General features: G+C 46.1%; 5 protein-coding genes across 5 annotated transcripts; all 5 read right to left on the minus strand.

The window, feature by feature from the left end:
* Positions 1-203: 203 nt before the first annotated feature.
* On the minus strand, positions 204-1,446 carry TRIVIDRAFT_42584 (uncharacterized protein; the record flags this gene model as incomplete). Its single annotated transcript, XM_014095706.1, has 4 exons — positions 204-340; positions 411-563; positions 638-1,312; positions 1,377-1,446. 4 exons carry the CDS (start codon positions 1,444-1,446, stop codon positions 204-206), a joined length of 1,035 nt encoding a protein of 344 aa, XP_013951181.1.
* Positions 1,447-3,953: 2,507 nt separating this feature from the next.
* Positions 3,954-7,003, minus strand: TRIVIDRAFT_161862 (uncharacterized protein; the record flags this gene model as incomplete). The annotated part of the gene is made up of 4 exons (XM_014095707.1): positions 3,954-4,094; positions 4,140-4,543; positions 5,945-6,058; positions 6,142-7,003. 4 exons carry the CDS (start codon positions 7,001-7,003, stop codon positions 3,954-3,956), a joined length of 1,521 nt encoding a protein of 506 aa, XP_013951182.1.
* Positions 7,004-9,340: 2,337 nt separating this feature from the next.
* TRIVIDRAFT_161460 (uncharacterized protein) lies at positions 9,341-10,142 on the minus strand (the record flags this gene model as incomplete). The annotated part of the gene is made up of 3 exons (XM_014095708.1): positions 9,341-9,772; positions 9,831-10,026; positions 10,078-10,142. 3 exons carry the CDS (start codon positions 10,140-10,142, stop codon positions 9,341-9,343), a joined length of 693 nt encoding a protein of 230 aa, XP_013951183.1.
* A 934-nt stretch (positions 10,143-11,076) lies between these two features.
* TRIVIDRAFT_161834 (uncharacterized protein) lies at positions 11,077-12,401 on the minus strand (the record flags this gene model as incomplete). The annotated part of the gene is made up of 3 exons (XM_014095709.1): positions 11,077-11,759; positions 11,832-12,104; positions 12,161-12,401. The coding sequence occupies 3 exons, from the start codon at positions 12,399-12,401 to the stop codon at positions 11,077-11,079; spliced, it is 1,197 nt and encodes a 398-aa protein (XP_013951184.1).
* Positions 12,402-13,862: 1,461 nt separating this feature from the next.
* On the minus strand, positions 13,863-15,466 carry TRIVIDRAFT_134508 (uncharacterized protein; the record flags this gene model as incomplete). Its single annotated transcript, XM_014095710.1, has 2 exons — positions 13,863-15,124; positions 15,202-15,466. Coding segments are annotated over 2 exons (1,527 nt in total), but the record flags the coding sequence as incomplete, so codon positions are not given.
* Positions 15,467-15,963: the final 497 nt, after the last annotated feature.

Raw genomic sequence — 15,963 nt, forward strand, 5'->3', positions numbered from 1 at the left:
AATAAAACCAGCTTTTCTAATAAATAACATGGTTTGCTATTAGACCTGTATGGCTTGTTTTTTTGTAGGGAACTTGTAAAAGGCCGCTGCAGTATCGCGCCTGTTATCCAACTAATACGTAGGCATGATTCAGCATTTAAGCTTGAGAATGGAGACTTCCAAAGGTAGTTGCATCTTCCCTGTACTCTAATTCTTTCTATGTCCTACTCTCCTTTCAGTGAGAAGCTTTGCCCAACAATTAGTTCACTGAGTTTCCAGAGTTTAGCTGCCGAGTCGAGGTCGCTAGCGTAAGCTTCAGCAATACCATTGTGACAGTCTTCCAAATATATAGATGATTCAGCTAGAAATATCAGTAAGCACGTTATCTGGATGTAGTATGCAACGACATAGGAAGATTGCTTAAGGCGCACCATTTAGTGATGGATCGAAGGCGGCAAAAATTGAAGTTGCGGCGCCCTGGTCGAGAGATTTGAGGGCGGGTACGTTTCCTCCTGCTGGCGCATTCTTAATGGAGGCTTGCAGTTTAGACAAGTCCATGTGCCGGATAAGATTTGACATTACGGCTAGAAAAAGAAATTGTCAGCCTACATAAAGATATCAAGGGGCATTGCCCATCAGGCGCAGAGACGTGGCATACTTCCTGGATGTACACTGAATGACAATATTCCACTCTCGGCTAGGGCATTCCGCAGATATAGAGAGAAAAGAATATTGGCTGTCTTGGACTGGCCATATGCTACAAATTTCTCATATCCGTTGCTCCATTCCAAGGTCTGGCCTCGGCTTTTGTATGCTTCTTCATCTGCCTGCTCTTCCGGAGGTACGGCCTTGTTCTCAAAGTTCCAATCACTGAATCGAACAGGCGAAATGCGATGGCCATTGCTGCTGAGGTTAATAACGCGTGTGTCACCTTCGTTCCTGGCATCTTTTGCTGCAGCTTGAAGATTCTTGAGAATTAAGTTGGTGAACAGGAAGTGGCCAAGATGATTGGTCGCAAACTGAATTTCAATGCCGTCTTCAGACAGTGTGCGATCTGGCACGGCCATAATTCCAGCATTGTTTATCAGAACGTCCAGCTTCGAAATGCGAGAATTAACGTCTGCTGCTGCTGCACGAACAGACTTCTGCGATGATAGATCAATCAACACTGGTTCTACAGTAGTGGATGGATACACGGAATGAATATCGGCCATGACAGAGTGGATGTTTTTCATGGTGCGCGAGCCAAGGAGCAGCCGCTGCGGCTGTTGTGAGGCAATAGCCATAGCCGTAGCAGATCCAAGACTCCCGGGGCTTATGCCAGTGATTAAGACTATTTCATGATAGTAAGATACTTGTCTTAAAGCGTGGCGGTCATATGTTCGAAGAAGTCTCACCCGTCTTGCCGCGAATTCGTGTTGCCAAAGCCTTTGCAACTTCTGTTGCTGTAGATCTAGTGTTAAACATTGTTGGGGTATTCGGGTAGTCCAGAAGAAGAAGAGGGCGAGATACAAATCATTATGAGCGAGGCCACTAGACGGACGAATCGATGTATTTATATTGTTGTCAACTACGCAAATCGCACCAAACAGAAGTTTGGAGTTAGTTCTCATCCCCTGTAGAATAATGATTGTTCTACCTAATACAGGTTGCTAAAGACACAGGGGGGGATCCACCGACAAGATTCATTCCAACTACGGAGTAGTTAGTATTGCTTGATTAGACCGATTATAATTGTGTCATCATTCTCCGCTGCTGCGTCTATGTCGAATCAAAATTCGGTCAGCACAGTGAACAAATATACCAGCTTGGACTTGAGCAATCCTCCGCTCCGCATCCCCACCTCATACCAAGCCATTATAGTAGAGGCTCTTCCCGGGTGTGGCATTAGTCCAGCAGAAAATCAGTCAGCATCCCCATGAGATGTGTGGACATAACCGTCTGTCCGTATGAATGACGACGCGTTTTCGCAGCGATGAAGTATCATCCGCAATAACACCAGAGACACATGAGCCCTTCTGGTATGGGTGCACAATCACGCAATGCCTCACAAGACGGGCGGAAGGACGGGGCCGAAGTGGCGGATCCTATAGTTCGACGAAAGCTGCAGAATCGTGTGAATCAGAGGGTTTCCAGTACGTGATTACCACTCCATTTCTCCGCTATGCAGTTTGTTCGCGCTCCTCACCATCGAGCAGGAGAACGAAAGTTACGACGAGAGGAACAGGCAGGGATCCAGCGGAGGTCCCGAGGCCGACCCAGGACGAATGCTCAACCTGTCAATCCTCGCGTCTCCTCAATGCTGACGTCGCAAAGCGCCAGCAGGTGTGTTGATAGTGAAACAGGCATTGAGCTTGTTGGATTTGCTCCAGGAAGCTCTTCGCCTTTGCAATTTGCCTTTGTGTGTTCCCTTGACGGCGCTCAGACCATGGAGGTTATGGATCGGCTGGCCTACGCTGTGAACCGTAGCCTCTTACAAGGCAATCCCACATCTGACCTACTCCTGTCTGTGACACAGCTTAATAGCTTCCGGGCTATAAGGTACAACATGGATGCACTTAATCTCAATCTAGAGACAATAAAAGATCAAAACGCAATCTCATCCTTCAATGCACCAGCTGCAACATTCAACATGTATTCCGTACCACCGAGCCTTCACCCAACAAGTCTCCAGAAATCTCAGGTTCATCATCCTTACATAGATCCTCTACCCGTTCCTTCGCTCCGAGACGCTCTCTTACGCTATGAGGGGTTTTACAATGACTACGATTTCTGTAGGGACATGATTGGGGAAGTTGGGAAAGCTGGCATTATAGTTTGGGGAGATCCTTGGGATCCGTATGGCTTGGAAGTGTCAGAGGGCTTTGCTAACAAGTGGTTGTGGCTGTTGCAGAGTTGCCACGAGGTACTTGTCTCAACAAATTACTGGCGGGCGCAGCGTGGAGAAGCTGACTTGTTTTTTCTTTGACAATGTCCAAAAACACTACTGGATATGGTATATAACTGCTCACAATTTCGCTGTCACATCGACATTATCAACCCCCCCCCCCCCCCCCCCCCCGCCTAGTTCCGGAGTAGAAGCTTAATGCAGTCTCAATACAGAGGTCATATTCATTCTAGAATCTTTCCTTGGCTTAATTGAATCGGCAACAGCCCGTGAAACTAAAGTCTTGGATATCAAAGCTATAGTACTGGTAGAAGCGCAGAAAATATGTCCGATGAAGGTTCAAGACCGAAGCAAACAAGCCTGTAGCCAATATCGATGGTCTTCTCATAGGTGAAACGATAGCAGACGGCTAGAGCACAGTAAGGCATCCCTAAGTCCCCATTCTGCTTCCTCTTCGTCACCATTTGTATTAGCGTCCAAAGCTGCATCAACAATGGAGGACAGATCTGTGGTAGACGACTGATTTAGGCTTCGACGGAATGGCCCCTCGTCAATAGGTCTGCCTATACTTACATAAAAATACACCTTAGCCAAATAGTAGTCATCGTGTATGAGCCTCGATGTCTATTCCACTATGCTGAGAGTTCCAGATGTACTACACTAATCTAAAGGATCAAAGGCCTTGACACGTGTCTCATTTCTTCTGAGTTATATGTGCTGGGAGTTTGTCACGCAGATCCCATAATACCGTGGCAATATGATTGTGGATAGTGACGCCGCGTCGTTGGATTATTACCTTCAGGCGCCAGGGGGGTTTTTAGTGATCCTTACCAGGTAGAAAGCGATGAAGTGAGCGATGACCGAACCATTTTCTACCATTCGTAATGGTTACCAGGACTCCGTAATGGTACGGTCATCGCCCACTTTTAGAAGCAACGAAGAGTCCTGGAATTTTTCTATCTCGCTCTATAACTCTTACTATTTATTTGGCTGTTGGTTTGTCTATCCTAGGCGGGAGGGAGATCTGTGTGATCTTATATTATGCAATGACACTGTATGTTTCTATCTATTCATAGATAAATCATTCTTACACTGTTTCTACGCTCTCTAGGGCACTCTGTTCTGTCTGGATCTGCTGCAACGAGATAGGCCGAATGACCTGGCCTGAAAGCATAAGGTGTCGAATTGCGTCACCGTGAGATTTGATAGTAGCTCCATCCAGTAGTTCCTAAACTAGATTAAATCTCCAACCATCTTGCTAATGTGTAAGAACTTCCCAAGCCTGGACTATGGAAGATTCCATGACAAGATTCCAGGTGCCTCTCCAAGTGATTCTAGCTTGCCGTATATTGTAGAACACCTGATATTTAAAGAGCGCTGCTAAGCCCTTTCGTCCGTTCCAAATTTCCATTCTTTCCAGTTGTGGCATCTTTGTAGTCACTGCCGCCGCAGCCTGAAGCATAGCTCTAATCTTGATTGGACTTTCATCTGGTGAAAGCAAGTTTGAAGTCAGTACAAGCGAAGTTAGGTTTGGCCATTCCCAAGACGGTTTGATGATGTTAAAGAAGTGGCTAGCATCTACGATAAATGATGCTGCAAGATGCTCAAGCTTAAGGCTAGTAAGCGCGACCATCTGGCTGACAGCTGGTGTTGGATTGCGAATACTGTCGCATTTAGCTACAGTATGAGGACAAAAGTCTGCGACCACCCCCAAATTTCCCCACACCTGCAATTTTCACCAACAATTACAACCTCAATTTTCTCAATCAAAAATAACTATTATTCAATAAAATTATAATCATTTAGTAGCCCTGAATTTACCATTTAATATTTTGTGTACCAACCCCGTACACGAATAACTGTGCGTAAGAGGCGAGGGAGTGACTCTAAGAGGTCTCAAATCTAGTCCTGGGGTATTACATCCCACGCCGCCTTCGCACAGGCTTCAAATCTTGCTTTATCTTCTTCGTTGTTTTTTAAATCTCGAAGGTCTGGAAATAAAGAACGCATCTTCCTCTTCAGCAAGGCCCAGGCATTCTCAATGGGGTTGAGATCGGGCGAGAACGGCGGCCAGTCAATCCATGAGATTGCATTACAAAGCAACCAACTTTGAGTTGCCGCTGCATTGTGTAATTGAGAGTTATCTTGTTGAAATTCTCGTGTTCCATCGTACAACGGTAGAAGACCTTCCTCGAGTGCTTGGCGATAACTCCAAGCAGAATAGCCCTTATTTTTACTTCTCAAATCTCGTCTCATCGTCACCAACGGGGTCCTTCCCGTTTCCCAAATTGCCGCCCAGAACATAATAGAAATTAAAGGTTTAACATAATCCAATAGATTGACTAGACCCTGATTGTATTTCTCTTTAGGTGCTCGGAAGAGAAAGACGTTGGGGTTGCTTGATTTATTCGCTGCCGTAACTTCGTCCAAGAACATCACTTAGTCTAAGTATTAGCCCAAAATCATCACTAACTTCAATCGACCATACCGTCATCAATTCTTCAACTCTTAGCAACCAAGTACGTACAAATTGAAGCCGACGAGCTGCTGCTTCTTTTATTATCTTTAGACGGTCTAAAGCTTTCCATTTGCGCAAGAAAACACCACGAATAGCACATTTAATAGTTTTGTAAGACACATGACCGCCGGCCTTATCAACTAAGGCATTCCAACTAACCGAACGGTCTTTTTTAATCATTCGCACGATGTAACGAACCTCTGTACGACTAAGCTTCTTTGGCCGGCCGCTGCGTGGCTTTTTCTCTTCCGTTTGGTCAGTGGTCCATCGTTTTTTAATGGCTAGGACCGTCAAGTGTGTAGTCGAAAACTCGCGCGCAACAGCCCACGCAGACTTACCGGCTTCTAACATCGCGAGCATTGCAGCTCTTGCTGAATTATTAAATTCATGATTTCTTTGACGATTTCCCGATATAACGGTACCAAAAGTTCTATTTTCTGACATATTTTGATAGAATTATATAAGGTTGAAGTTTGGGGGTGGTTGGGTTACGCGTTGCGGGGAAACGCAACCGCGTCAAAGTGGTCGCAGACTTTTGTCCGCAGACTGTAAATCAACACCAAACTGGAATCGCTGCATAATAGTTGGATACTGTTGATTAAAGTTCTCAAAGACCACAAGTCTCTTAAGATCACTGTTAAAACGTTGGATAGACTCGAAAAGATATAGATACTCTGAGGATATATATTATTAGCAATAGTGTACCTATATAAAAGGGATCGGGTAATAACTTAGGCTGATGTGCAGCCACACTCACTTCTATCTGTATGCATCTTCATAAAGTCCCATTCTCTCCAGGGTTCATAATGGACTTCTTGAAGTCTGGGAAACCAGGCAAACATATGTGCAAGCGCTTCTGGCTTCCATCTCCGCCGGTTCTGTTGCCGGAGAAGTAATGTGGTTACCGCCGGGACCGATGGAAGCTGATCCCACCATTGTAGCTCTTCCTGATCACTATCAAATGGTCCCTCTCCCATGACTGAATGAAAAACTTTGAGAACTGCCCTTGAAGGCGGAGCGGAATGTCGGAAACCATTAACCCATCCATTTTGAGGATCATTATAGACTGGTTTGCTTGAGACTATCTGATCTATGCTGTGCCGACTGCCTAACGGGTCTAAAGGAGTATCGGGCATAAAGGTCCGATATTTAAACCAATGTTTTGAGTCACTAGGCAAATAGATACTAATATCGAGTATCAAACCGGCGCCAGGACCCCATCTGCTGAGAACGGAGAAGAGATTCCGAAATGATGTGGTGATAGGACAGTGATCTGTATCACTGATAGTGGTTGCTTCTTCATAATCCGAGCCTGCACCGGCTGGCGCGCACTTGGTGCAATCGTATTCATCAAGTTCCAAGCAGAACCAAATATAGCTAACAAAAGCCCGATTGCGATGAATTATCGAATTGAAATTAACGAGTCGCGATGGTGTCAGTTTGATTTGAGCAAAGTTATGTCGCTCGAGCTCGGTCTGCCACTCTCTGGACACTGTGGCCAAGCGACTCAGTCTGCATCCACCTTGCACCAGGGCTTCTAAGATGAGAAGTCGAATTTCTCTAGGCAAGCCATCCCAAGTTGAATCCCATTGTTTGTTGCTAAGTGATGTTAAAAACATCATATGATAGACCAAAAGCGGTGATAGTTGTGGCAATGGAGCGATGTAAGAATACGAGTTGGAGAGTACAAGATATAAACGTGTGCGATAGCTGTGAAGAGGAATGGAATTCGGCGACCATCAGATATGCGAAATAACAGGTAAAGGGTCGGGTTAAATACATGTACCCATCTGCGTATCTCCGCTCCATGCCGGAGTGAAAGGTTATGAGGCGTAACAAGCTTAAATGCTGGCCTGGCTCAGCGCCACAGAGCTCATCGCAAGCCCCATAATCGAGATGCTATGAACTTACGTGTAGCATGTGGAAATATTTTAAACAAATAGAATTTGAATTGCATTTATTGTCCACGCCTGGCTGCTACACGCGTCCAATATACATGTACTCGCCAGTACATTAGTTGTAACGCGCTTTCAGGTGATGGGCTCTGGGCTAGTAGGTCTCCATCAATAGGTTATTATACATAGTAATCTCAATGACTACGAATATTTATGGAGTGTCTGCAGCGAATACTGGCTCCTGTACTATCTGCATTTGTAGTTTATTATGTATATTCAACGTACGAAGTCAACGTTGTTCCTTCTATGACCAGGCGCATACAATCATACGCTGTAGAAAATATAAAGTTCAAGTGATGTCTATTACTTTTAGTGTATGGGGCTCTAACTTTAGCAATGAATAGTTTGTATCTTAGTTGCAACCAACCAAACCAGACCAAACTAAAAAAAAAAAAAAAAAAAAAACTCCCCTAACCAGCTACATAATCATTATATCATATCTATAAAAGAAAAGATCTAATAAGGCTAGGTAGTATATAATAAAAATAGCTTATTAAGGAAATATAAAAAAATAATGCACAAGATAAGTATATAATTATACTAATCAAGCAGTATTATAATTATTAAAACACCTTTACGGCCTATCACATACGACCATATCCATTAGAAAATACGGGATCCTGTCAAGTTCGTGTATCGAGTTCAATTGCCTCTACAGACGGCAGCTAGTGCTGCTCTTTTCGGTGGCCGCCACCTCGTTTGTGTAGACCGGTGAACCGACATCTGGAACTCGCGTAATGCTGCCGTGGCTTGTATACTGTAGATAGAGGGAAAAAAAGATCATCACCTCATTTGACGCCAAATAATTTTTCTAGAATAAGTGATGCTTGACTGAGAAGTAAGCGTATGCATGGAAAGGTTAACGTTATAGACATAAAATTGTATGACCAGTACCTCCGCGATTTCGGTATTAATATTGAGCTATCTAATCGTAGTACTACTCAATCGTAACTATCCTTTTCAGATTCGTCTTGGGTCATGATATGCCAATTCTTCCAACACCTCATGCTAGACCTATAACATTCTGAACATATCAACAACGAGCTATTTATACTTTGACAGAATTTATAGGGCATGAACGCTCTGCCTTCAGGAATACATGTTATGCATGTATTACAAAAATCGAATTCTCATTAAAATCGAATTCTCATTGAATGCAACTGAAAAATTCCATTTAAAGCCTCGCTAGCGTTAGGATGTTCATCTGGACCTTGACCATGTTGGAGCAGATGGCTGGATACTTCCTCTTCATTCTTGGCTCCCCAAAATAGAGGCCCCTCTGGCTTGTTAGGTACACCGACATGTCCCTCCAAAATCGGCAGAGCTAAGTCGACAATATTCTCATGGCCGTTCATTACAGCAGCGGATAGTTTCGTTATGCCGTAGTTATCCTCACACCTCAAGTCAGCCATGGGGTTGCTAGCTAAGAGGCCAAGAACAAGACTGTGCCCTCGCCACGATGCATGAAATAGCGGCGTCCGGCCGTCAGCATCACGAGCATTACAATTAATTTCCGGTTGCTGAAGTAACATTCTCACTGCATCAGAGTACCTGTGAGATGATGCCAAATGTAGTGGCGTTAATCCGCTACTTTCTGTTGCAGTAATGTCTCATCCTGACTCTAGAAGAATCTTTACGGCGGATGTCTGGGCCTGCACTGCGGCCCATAATAGGGGCGTTCTCTTTGTGTTGTCTTCTGATTCGATATTCGCTCCCCATTCCAAATGTAGTCTTATAATCGCTTCTCGGCTCCAAAGGGCAGCGCGTGAGAGCGATGTAAGACCGTCTACATCCCTTACGTTCCACAGCCAGACTTGCGACGGTGGCAGAGCTAACGTGGTTGACTGGCAAGACAACAGTTGAGCAGTGTTTTACAGCAACATGTACTTGGTTCTCAATTGTCGCACAGCTGAAGGCGACATTAGAAAGGTATGAGGGTTGTCTCTTTTACTATTTGGCCTGTCTTGCCCTCTTAAATCTCGACGACATCATATGCCAGTCTCACATACCATCAGCGTCGTTTTCATAATCAACCTCCCGAACTGGCCAGCCGCCGATCGTAGACATCCTCGAGACAGGAGTTCCCTCTCCACCCCAAACCGTGTGTGCAAAAGCATATACCATATCAGTGCCGTTTAAGAAGGCCCCGCTTGTCCACAGTTTGCCATCCCTAGCCCATCGTTTCTCAACCCAATTAATGCTTTGCGCCCGTTGGCGTAGTAGATCTATCATGAAACGCGGGGCAGTTGCTGTTTTCCCCCCCAATATACCGGCTTGGGCTGCAACCTCAACTCCAGCACAGATTGTGAGAAAGGCAGAGCAGTCATTCCAAGCCTTTCGTACAAAGGCCAACTCGGCATCATTTGGAACGTAACCAACATTATGCGCACCAATGAGAACTATATCCAATGGCGGACAAGTCTCGAAGGAATGCTAGTTTGTGTAAGCCACGAGTATGCAAGGAAAATTAGCGACAAACTTCTGAACTCACTGTTGGAACCAGAGATATGGCACTAGTCAGGCGGCTTTGCTTTGCGCTGCCTACCTCAGATACCCAATGAAAATTGAAATCAAGTGCCTGAGCCTTGACTTCCTTTGAAACCCACACATCTGGCACGGTTTCAATATATTTCTTACTGAAACTATGAAGCATATCTACTGGCGCAACATCAAGAATTTCTGTCTCGCTGTAGAGTTATCAGTGGCGAACACGATTCATAAACATGAGAAATGCAAACCCATTCATTAGTATAACGCCGACTTCGATTGGCCTGTCTGGCTTCGCAAGGTTAAAGACGGACATCTTATAACAAAATTGGAGGGAAGATGTTAAATTCTTAATCACGAAAGACTTTTTCATATGTCTTTTTGCGAAGCTCGCTTAAGTCTGGAAAAGTTTCTGGACTTTATATACTGCCCGCCACGATGTTACCAAAAGTACATCCGAGACTCCTCGGCAACGAGGTTGTCAGCAAGCACTCTCTGGAACTAGTGCGATTAGGCCAGTCATATTGTACCGATTGGGCGTGTGTCAAGATTGCATCGCGATCGTCGCAACATCTCAACAGGCTTATGAATTACATCCGAGTCATTTCGGATGTAGATGATTTCATGTCGCCGGAGTGTGTCGCGTTCTATCTTTGTAATTGATGGGAGTTGGAGCTCCGCAGAAAGAAGATGGCTAAAGGCTAAGGACAAGGGCTCTTTTTTGGCCAAGTCATTGATGTGATCTTCAGATATGCAACCGGATTGGCTGACGCGGCCGACTATGTCAGAAGTGCAATAGCCAACATGGCCCAAAGAGAGAGATGGCCCCAGGAGTATCGAAAATTATTTTACTCTTACCTACTTATAACTACATTATAACTGCTTAAGAGCTACTCCCTGTCCTCTCTGATAACATAAACCTATAACCTAGGCTTATTACCTTAGGAACCCTTACCCTATACTAGGAATAGGTATCAGGAGGTTACAATAGGCGCTGCTGCCCTTAACATTACTAAAGCATACATAAAAGGCGGCGATTAAAAGGCAGGATAAAAAAGATCTTAAATAATAGGAGGAAGAAAAAGTTTAGCTAATCTTAGGTATAATAGGCGAATGTGTTAAGGGGCTAGAAGGGGACAGGCCAGAGCCAGCCGTGGAGACCGTGGTATGTCGTTGCTTATTGTAGTTAAGTATTTATTCGCGACGCTCGTTTGCCTTTTATTATATATGTTGCTTCTAATAATATCATTTTATAATTCATATCCCAAACCAGGCTGGTTAAGCTCATTAACAGCACTTACATTACTTCTTTTATAATGCTTGGTGTCCCACTTAGCCTTCCAAAGAGCAACAAGATATACCAAGCAAATAATAAGTACAGCAATAGAATACCCGATAACAACTGACCTAGATGCATAAGACCAAGTCAGTCCGATGCCACCATTAATAATACCAAGTAGTATTACAATATGTCCAAAGTAGCGATGAATTCTGCCAAATATAGTGGGAGAGTTAGTCCTCTTAAAGACCCAATGGTGCCAGGATCCCATTCCTAGCTGAATGATTAGTGCGAGACCGATCATAATACCGATGATTTGATGTGTCGAGTTAGCTTTCTCCGACTTGGTAAACATAGTGCTGAGGTAAATCCCGATTATAAACCCCACAAAGGTGATTGTAGAGGAGAGAGTTTGATTTATCCAATGCCATCGAACACTTCGTGGGAAGATGCGAAGGAATGTTACACCAAGAGGCATCATTATAACAAATGTGCCACAAAGGCAGAGAGCGTGGATGATGCTTGGCCAATTGCTATCAATCGTGATGGATCCGTCCATATTAGAGCCAGCTGCAGTTGTAAAGGATGCAGGGAGTCCTGCAGAGTCACTAATTGCACGCACCATATCCATGGTAAAGCGCCCTAGCAAGACAGCTTAAATTAGCGGCCAAGTTCGAAAACAAGAAGTGCTGATGAGGTGATGGTGTAAAAGGTACTCTGTCTAACCGTATCTTGAATGTCTCTCAATGCTAGCAGTTTTAGAGTTGCTCCGAAGCATTGCAGCCGTTCCACCACTTGGACCCAGGGCATAAATCCATGACTGAGACGAGGATTTAAGATCTAGCGAGCCAGTTCCCCAGTGTACGCAATTCGAGCATCGTGCGTTAAGTGTCATTGTATTCCCATATATACCGGTTCCATTTAGGATATCGACCGCTAGTGCAGACGAATAGACCGGCTCTTGATGACCAGAGCAGAGACGAGGGCTAACGGTAACATCTGCGATGTAACATTAGCCAAGCTAAATCTCTTTCCACAGGTAGAGATGAGCGGACTCTTCCCGTTTGCAGCGGCATAGAGCAAAACCATAAGTGAATTTTCCATATTGCGCCCTGTTCCCACCGCTACCCAAGAGTAGTCAGTCGGTCCGGATAGGTGGAAGTAAATATCGGTTGAGTTCTTGGGAATACTAAGTGCGAAAGTATAATTGGGCGAGTTCTGCCCGAGAGGCAGGATAAAGGTGCTGGCGCTAAAAGCATAAGCAACAGGTAGTAATTGAAAAAGAAGCGCTTTCATATATGAATTAGCAATAAGACTTTTGGAGTTGCAAATATATTTCACAGCTGGTAGGATCTAACAAACCTAAAGAAAACATTCTTTTGTTAGTAGATGGGGAAAATAGTAGCATATTGAAAATTTGGTAAGAAAAAAATATATAGTGAAGGAAAAACTTATACCAAAGTTCAAGGAGGATATTGGCCATGTATAACGTGGTGTTATTCAATCTCTCCTATTCAAGATCTGACAATTACCTAGCCTCTGGTTGGTCAGAGAATATAGAAAGAGAGATTTCTTAGGCTTTCTAGTATGTTTTACAAGTCAAGGACGGGTGGGGCCGATATCCACCAATAATCATATAGTACGCGTAATCAGTTGCAACGCCACAAACCAAAGTAAGATTGGAAAAGCAAAATCTTAATGGAAAACAGCATTATTACAGTACTGTATATTATTAGCCATGCCGTCATACTAAGTTATAATTCTCACTCCGTATCTTCCACCATAATACGGAGTAGACCACCAAGAGGCCTGGATGTTTTGCGACTTGCACAGCTGCCATTAGTCATAAGGTATAGCGGGGTTGTAGCCAATCATACCGTGCATCGTGTTTCTCCAACAGGTGACTCTGCCCCACTAAGCCGTGCACAATTAGGTTCATAAGTCAAATTTCTGCAAGGTTGAAGCCCATGTAAGCGTAGATAGCAGATAATTCGGCATTCTGTCTGCTCTCCCAGAGTCAAGCTAATAAGAGGCAGATTAGTAGTCAGGTGGGTGACTACTGGCGAACACCGGCTGTTGTATGTTTTTTTTTTTAGTTGTAGATGCCTTCCATAGCAACTTAAGGCCAACTACCCCTGAGATCAAGCACATACGACCATAGGTAGTGGAAAATTCGGGGTCCTGTCCGCTCTCCCAGTGTTAAGCTAATGAGAGGCAGATTAGTAGTTGAGTGGCTGACCATCAGCGAACACCGGCTGTTGTATGTTTTTGCCTTTTTGCTGTTTTGATTCAGCTTGTGAATTTGAACCCAGTTGTCCCTATGTGTGTGCCATCAAGCATATACGACCGTATCCATGAGAGTGTACGGGATCTCGTCCAGTCTATCCAGGTAGCAAAATTACTTTTGAAGATGAACAACTAACTTGCAAGCAAGTCCCACTTGGTGGAAGTGGAACCCGTTCGCTTTAGAACAACTGAGCGTAGTACTACTATGTATATACTACATGCCCGTGGTAAGGGGGAGGAACATACGGCGCCGGAGCAGTTGGCCTGACCTTGGTCAACAAGTATTGCCACTGCTCTTCATCATTACGTTCACTATGCCGGATAGGCAAAGCACCTGATACGAGATAGTGCCTATTAGTATTCAGGCTCGTTGAATCATGTCTAGCGATGTCACCTATACGCCGCTCTACAAATCCCATAAATTACTCCTCATAAAACTAACATGTCATCATCCTCCGTACCAAATCACCGATCGTCCCAACGCTGCCGGCTCATAATAATGGGCCTCGCAGGATCCCAAGGCCCTCGAATCTCGTTCTTATACCTCTGCAGTCCAATGAGCCACCAGCTGCATCCACCCGTGGCTATTGCCGCAATAAGGATAGACACCACCATGCCTCCGATACCGCGCTTCCACGGCCAACCGTCAGGCTTCGGTTTGGCCATTACGACTCCAACGCCCCATCCGGCCCCCAGAATCAGCAACACGGTTAGAATCACATGCTGCTTGAAACTACGGTGCTGAACGTATCGCCGGAACACGGGAAACAGACCAAAAACCTCAATACTGAAAAGGGTTAAGCAAAACACCTGCTTAGTAGAGGGTAAACGGCTTGCCAGCACGGTCGAGGCCATGAGGGCTGCGTTTGTGGACAACGACGCAGGGAATTTAGCTCCGACGCCGCCCGAGTAGTCAAAGAAGAATATGTTGATTGCCAGCAGCCAGAGGGACATGGCCCAGATGCTGTCGCTAGAGGTGGACTGAGTCAGGGATTTGAGAATGGGGCTGAGCCCGAGGAGCGTGCAGTAAATTAGCAAAGCCGACTTGATCGTGCCGAGGCGCTGATGCAGGCGGTTAGACTCGTTTGGTATTGACGGAAAGTCGGGTATCACGTCCGAACTCGCTCTGCGCAGTAGAGGTTGGCCATCGGCACCGATTCCGTGTTGAGGAGTTCCCCTTGGTGACAGCGGCGATGTGGGCGATGTCGGAGAGGTGGTGGAAGAAGGAGACGGAAGAATAGTTGCCCTCATCTGCTCGTTATCTGGAATCTGAACTCTGATATTAATCGTCGAGTTTCCAGCCGACGGACGCGAAGAAGACGACTCTGATGTCGGACGGCTCGACGACGTAGTAGAAAGGGGACGGGGCGTGATGATGGGTCGGCGAATGCTAGCTGCACGAGCTCGTCGCCGTATGCTCTCGGTCTTGTTCACAGAGGCAGCAGCGCCGCCCGCGGTTACTTCGTCCTCCTTGTCCTCCTCCTCCGAGACCCATCGCTCCCAAAGGATCCATCCCAGAAAGGTGGCGAAGCTGCTCCCGCTGACGAGCGACACGGGCGACACTCGCCCGTGGAAGATGCCCCTGAAGCAAACAATGAAGAGGACGACGGAGCAGACGTGCTGCAGGATCACCGTGGAGTCGGCCACCAGCGGCCAGAAGTCGTAGGGCTTGAGCCGAGGGTTTCGCTGCAGGTTTTCGAGAAATGTCGCCTGATCGGTGTAGTTGTCCGGATCTAGAAAAGGGGGAAGAAACGAGATCGTGCCTGTTAGCCTTCTGATGGATTCCAATTCCACTGATAGGCAGACTTACACGACTGCTTCACCCACATGAGCTTCTTCCACGCCCTCTTGCGCCGCCGGCTCCTGCTGCGGTCGTCCTTGAGGTGCCTCAGATGGGACAGCGGATCGGCCGGCCCGTCGCCATCGTACGGCTGTCGCAGCGGGTACGTGAAGGCATCGTGCGGCGACAGATGCGAGCGGTCCAGCGCATTGAGGCCCGCGGCGTGGCTCAGCGCGGGAAAGGGCGTTTCGTCGTCGGTCGGCGAGGGCATCGCGGCGAGGCTGCTCGGGAGGGCCTTTTGGGGCTTCGCCTCAGCCCGGCGCTTTCTGTCAGCTGCTAGCAGTGTTTGGGGCTCTGGCGACGGCTGCTAGCATAGAGCTGGAGAGGGCATCTGGGGCGTTTCATGTGGTGTTGGCCGTTGCTTGCATGCGACACAGAGTTTGGGCGCAAGAAGTCGTGTGTTGTCAGGACAAAAGTGCCCTGGCCTGAACGTCACCCGCGGGGCTAGGGGGACTAGTGCACCAAGTACCGGTCACTGGATGCAACGGTTAGTGGCCACCAGCCAACCAAGTACCGAATACTTTGCTGCCATGTCCCGTTAGCAGCTGGAAGCCCCAATACGGAGCACCAGCGATTGAGCTCTAATCCCTCCCAGGCACGATTCTCAATGCCAAAATTCAATTCAATCGCCTATATCGTCCCTCAATTGCCCCCCTTACGTAACGTCCCAAGTCCGCCTCGCCGTCGAGCTTCTAGAATGCGGACGGACGCTTAAAATAAACAAAATTGCAA

This window comes from Trichoderma virens (genome assembly GCF_000170995.1).
Source record: "Trichoderma virens Gv29-8 chromosome Unknown TRIVIscaffold_89, whole genome shotgun sequence".
Taxonomy (NCBI): Eukaryota; Fungi; Ascomycota; class Sordariomycetes; order Hypocreales; family Hypocreaceae; genus Trichoderma; species Trichoderma virens.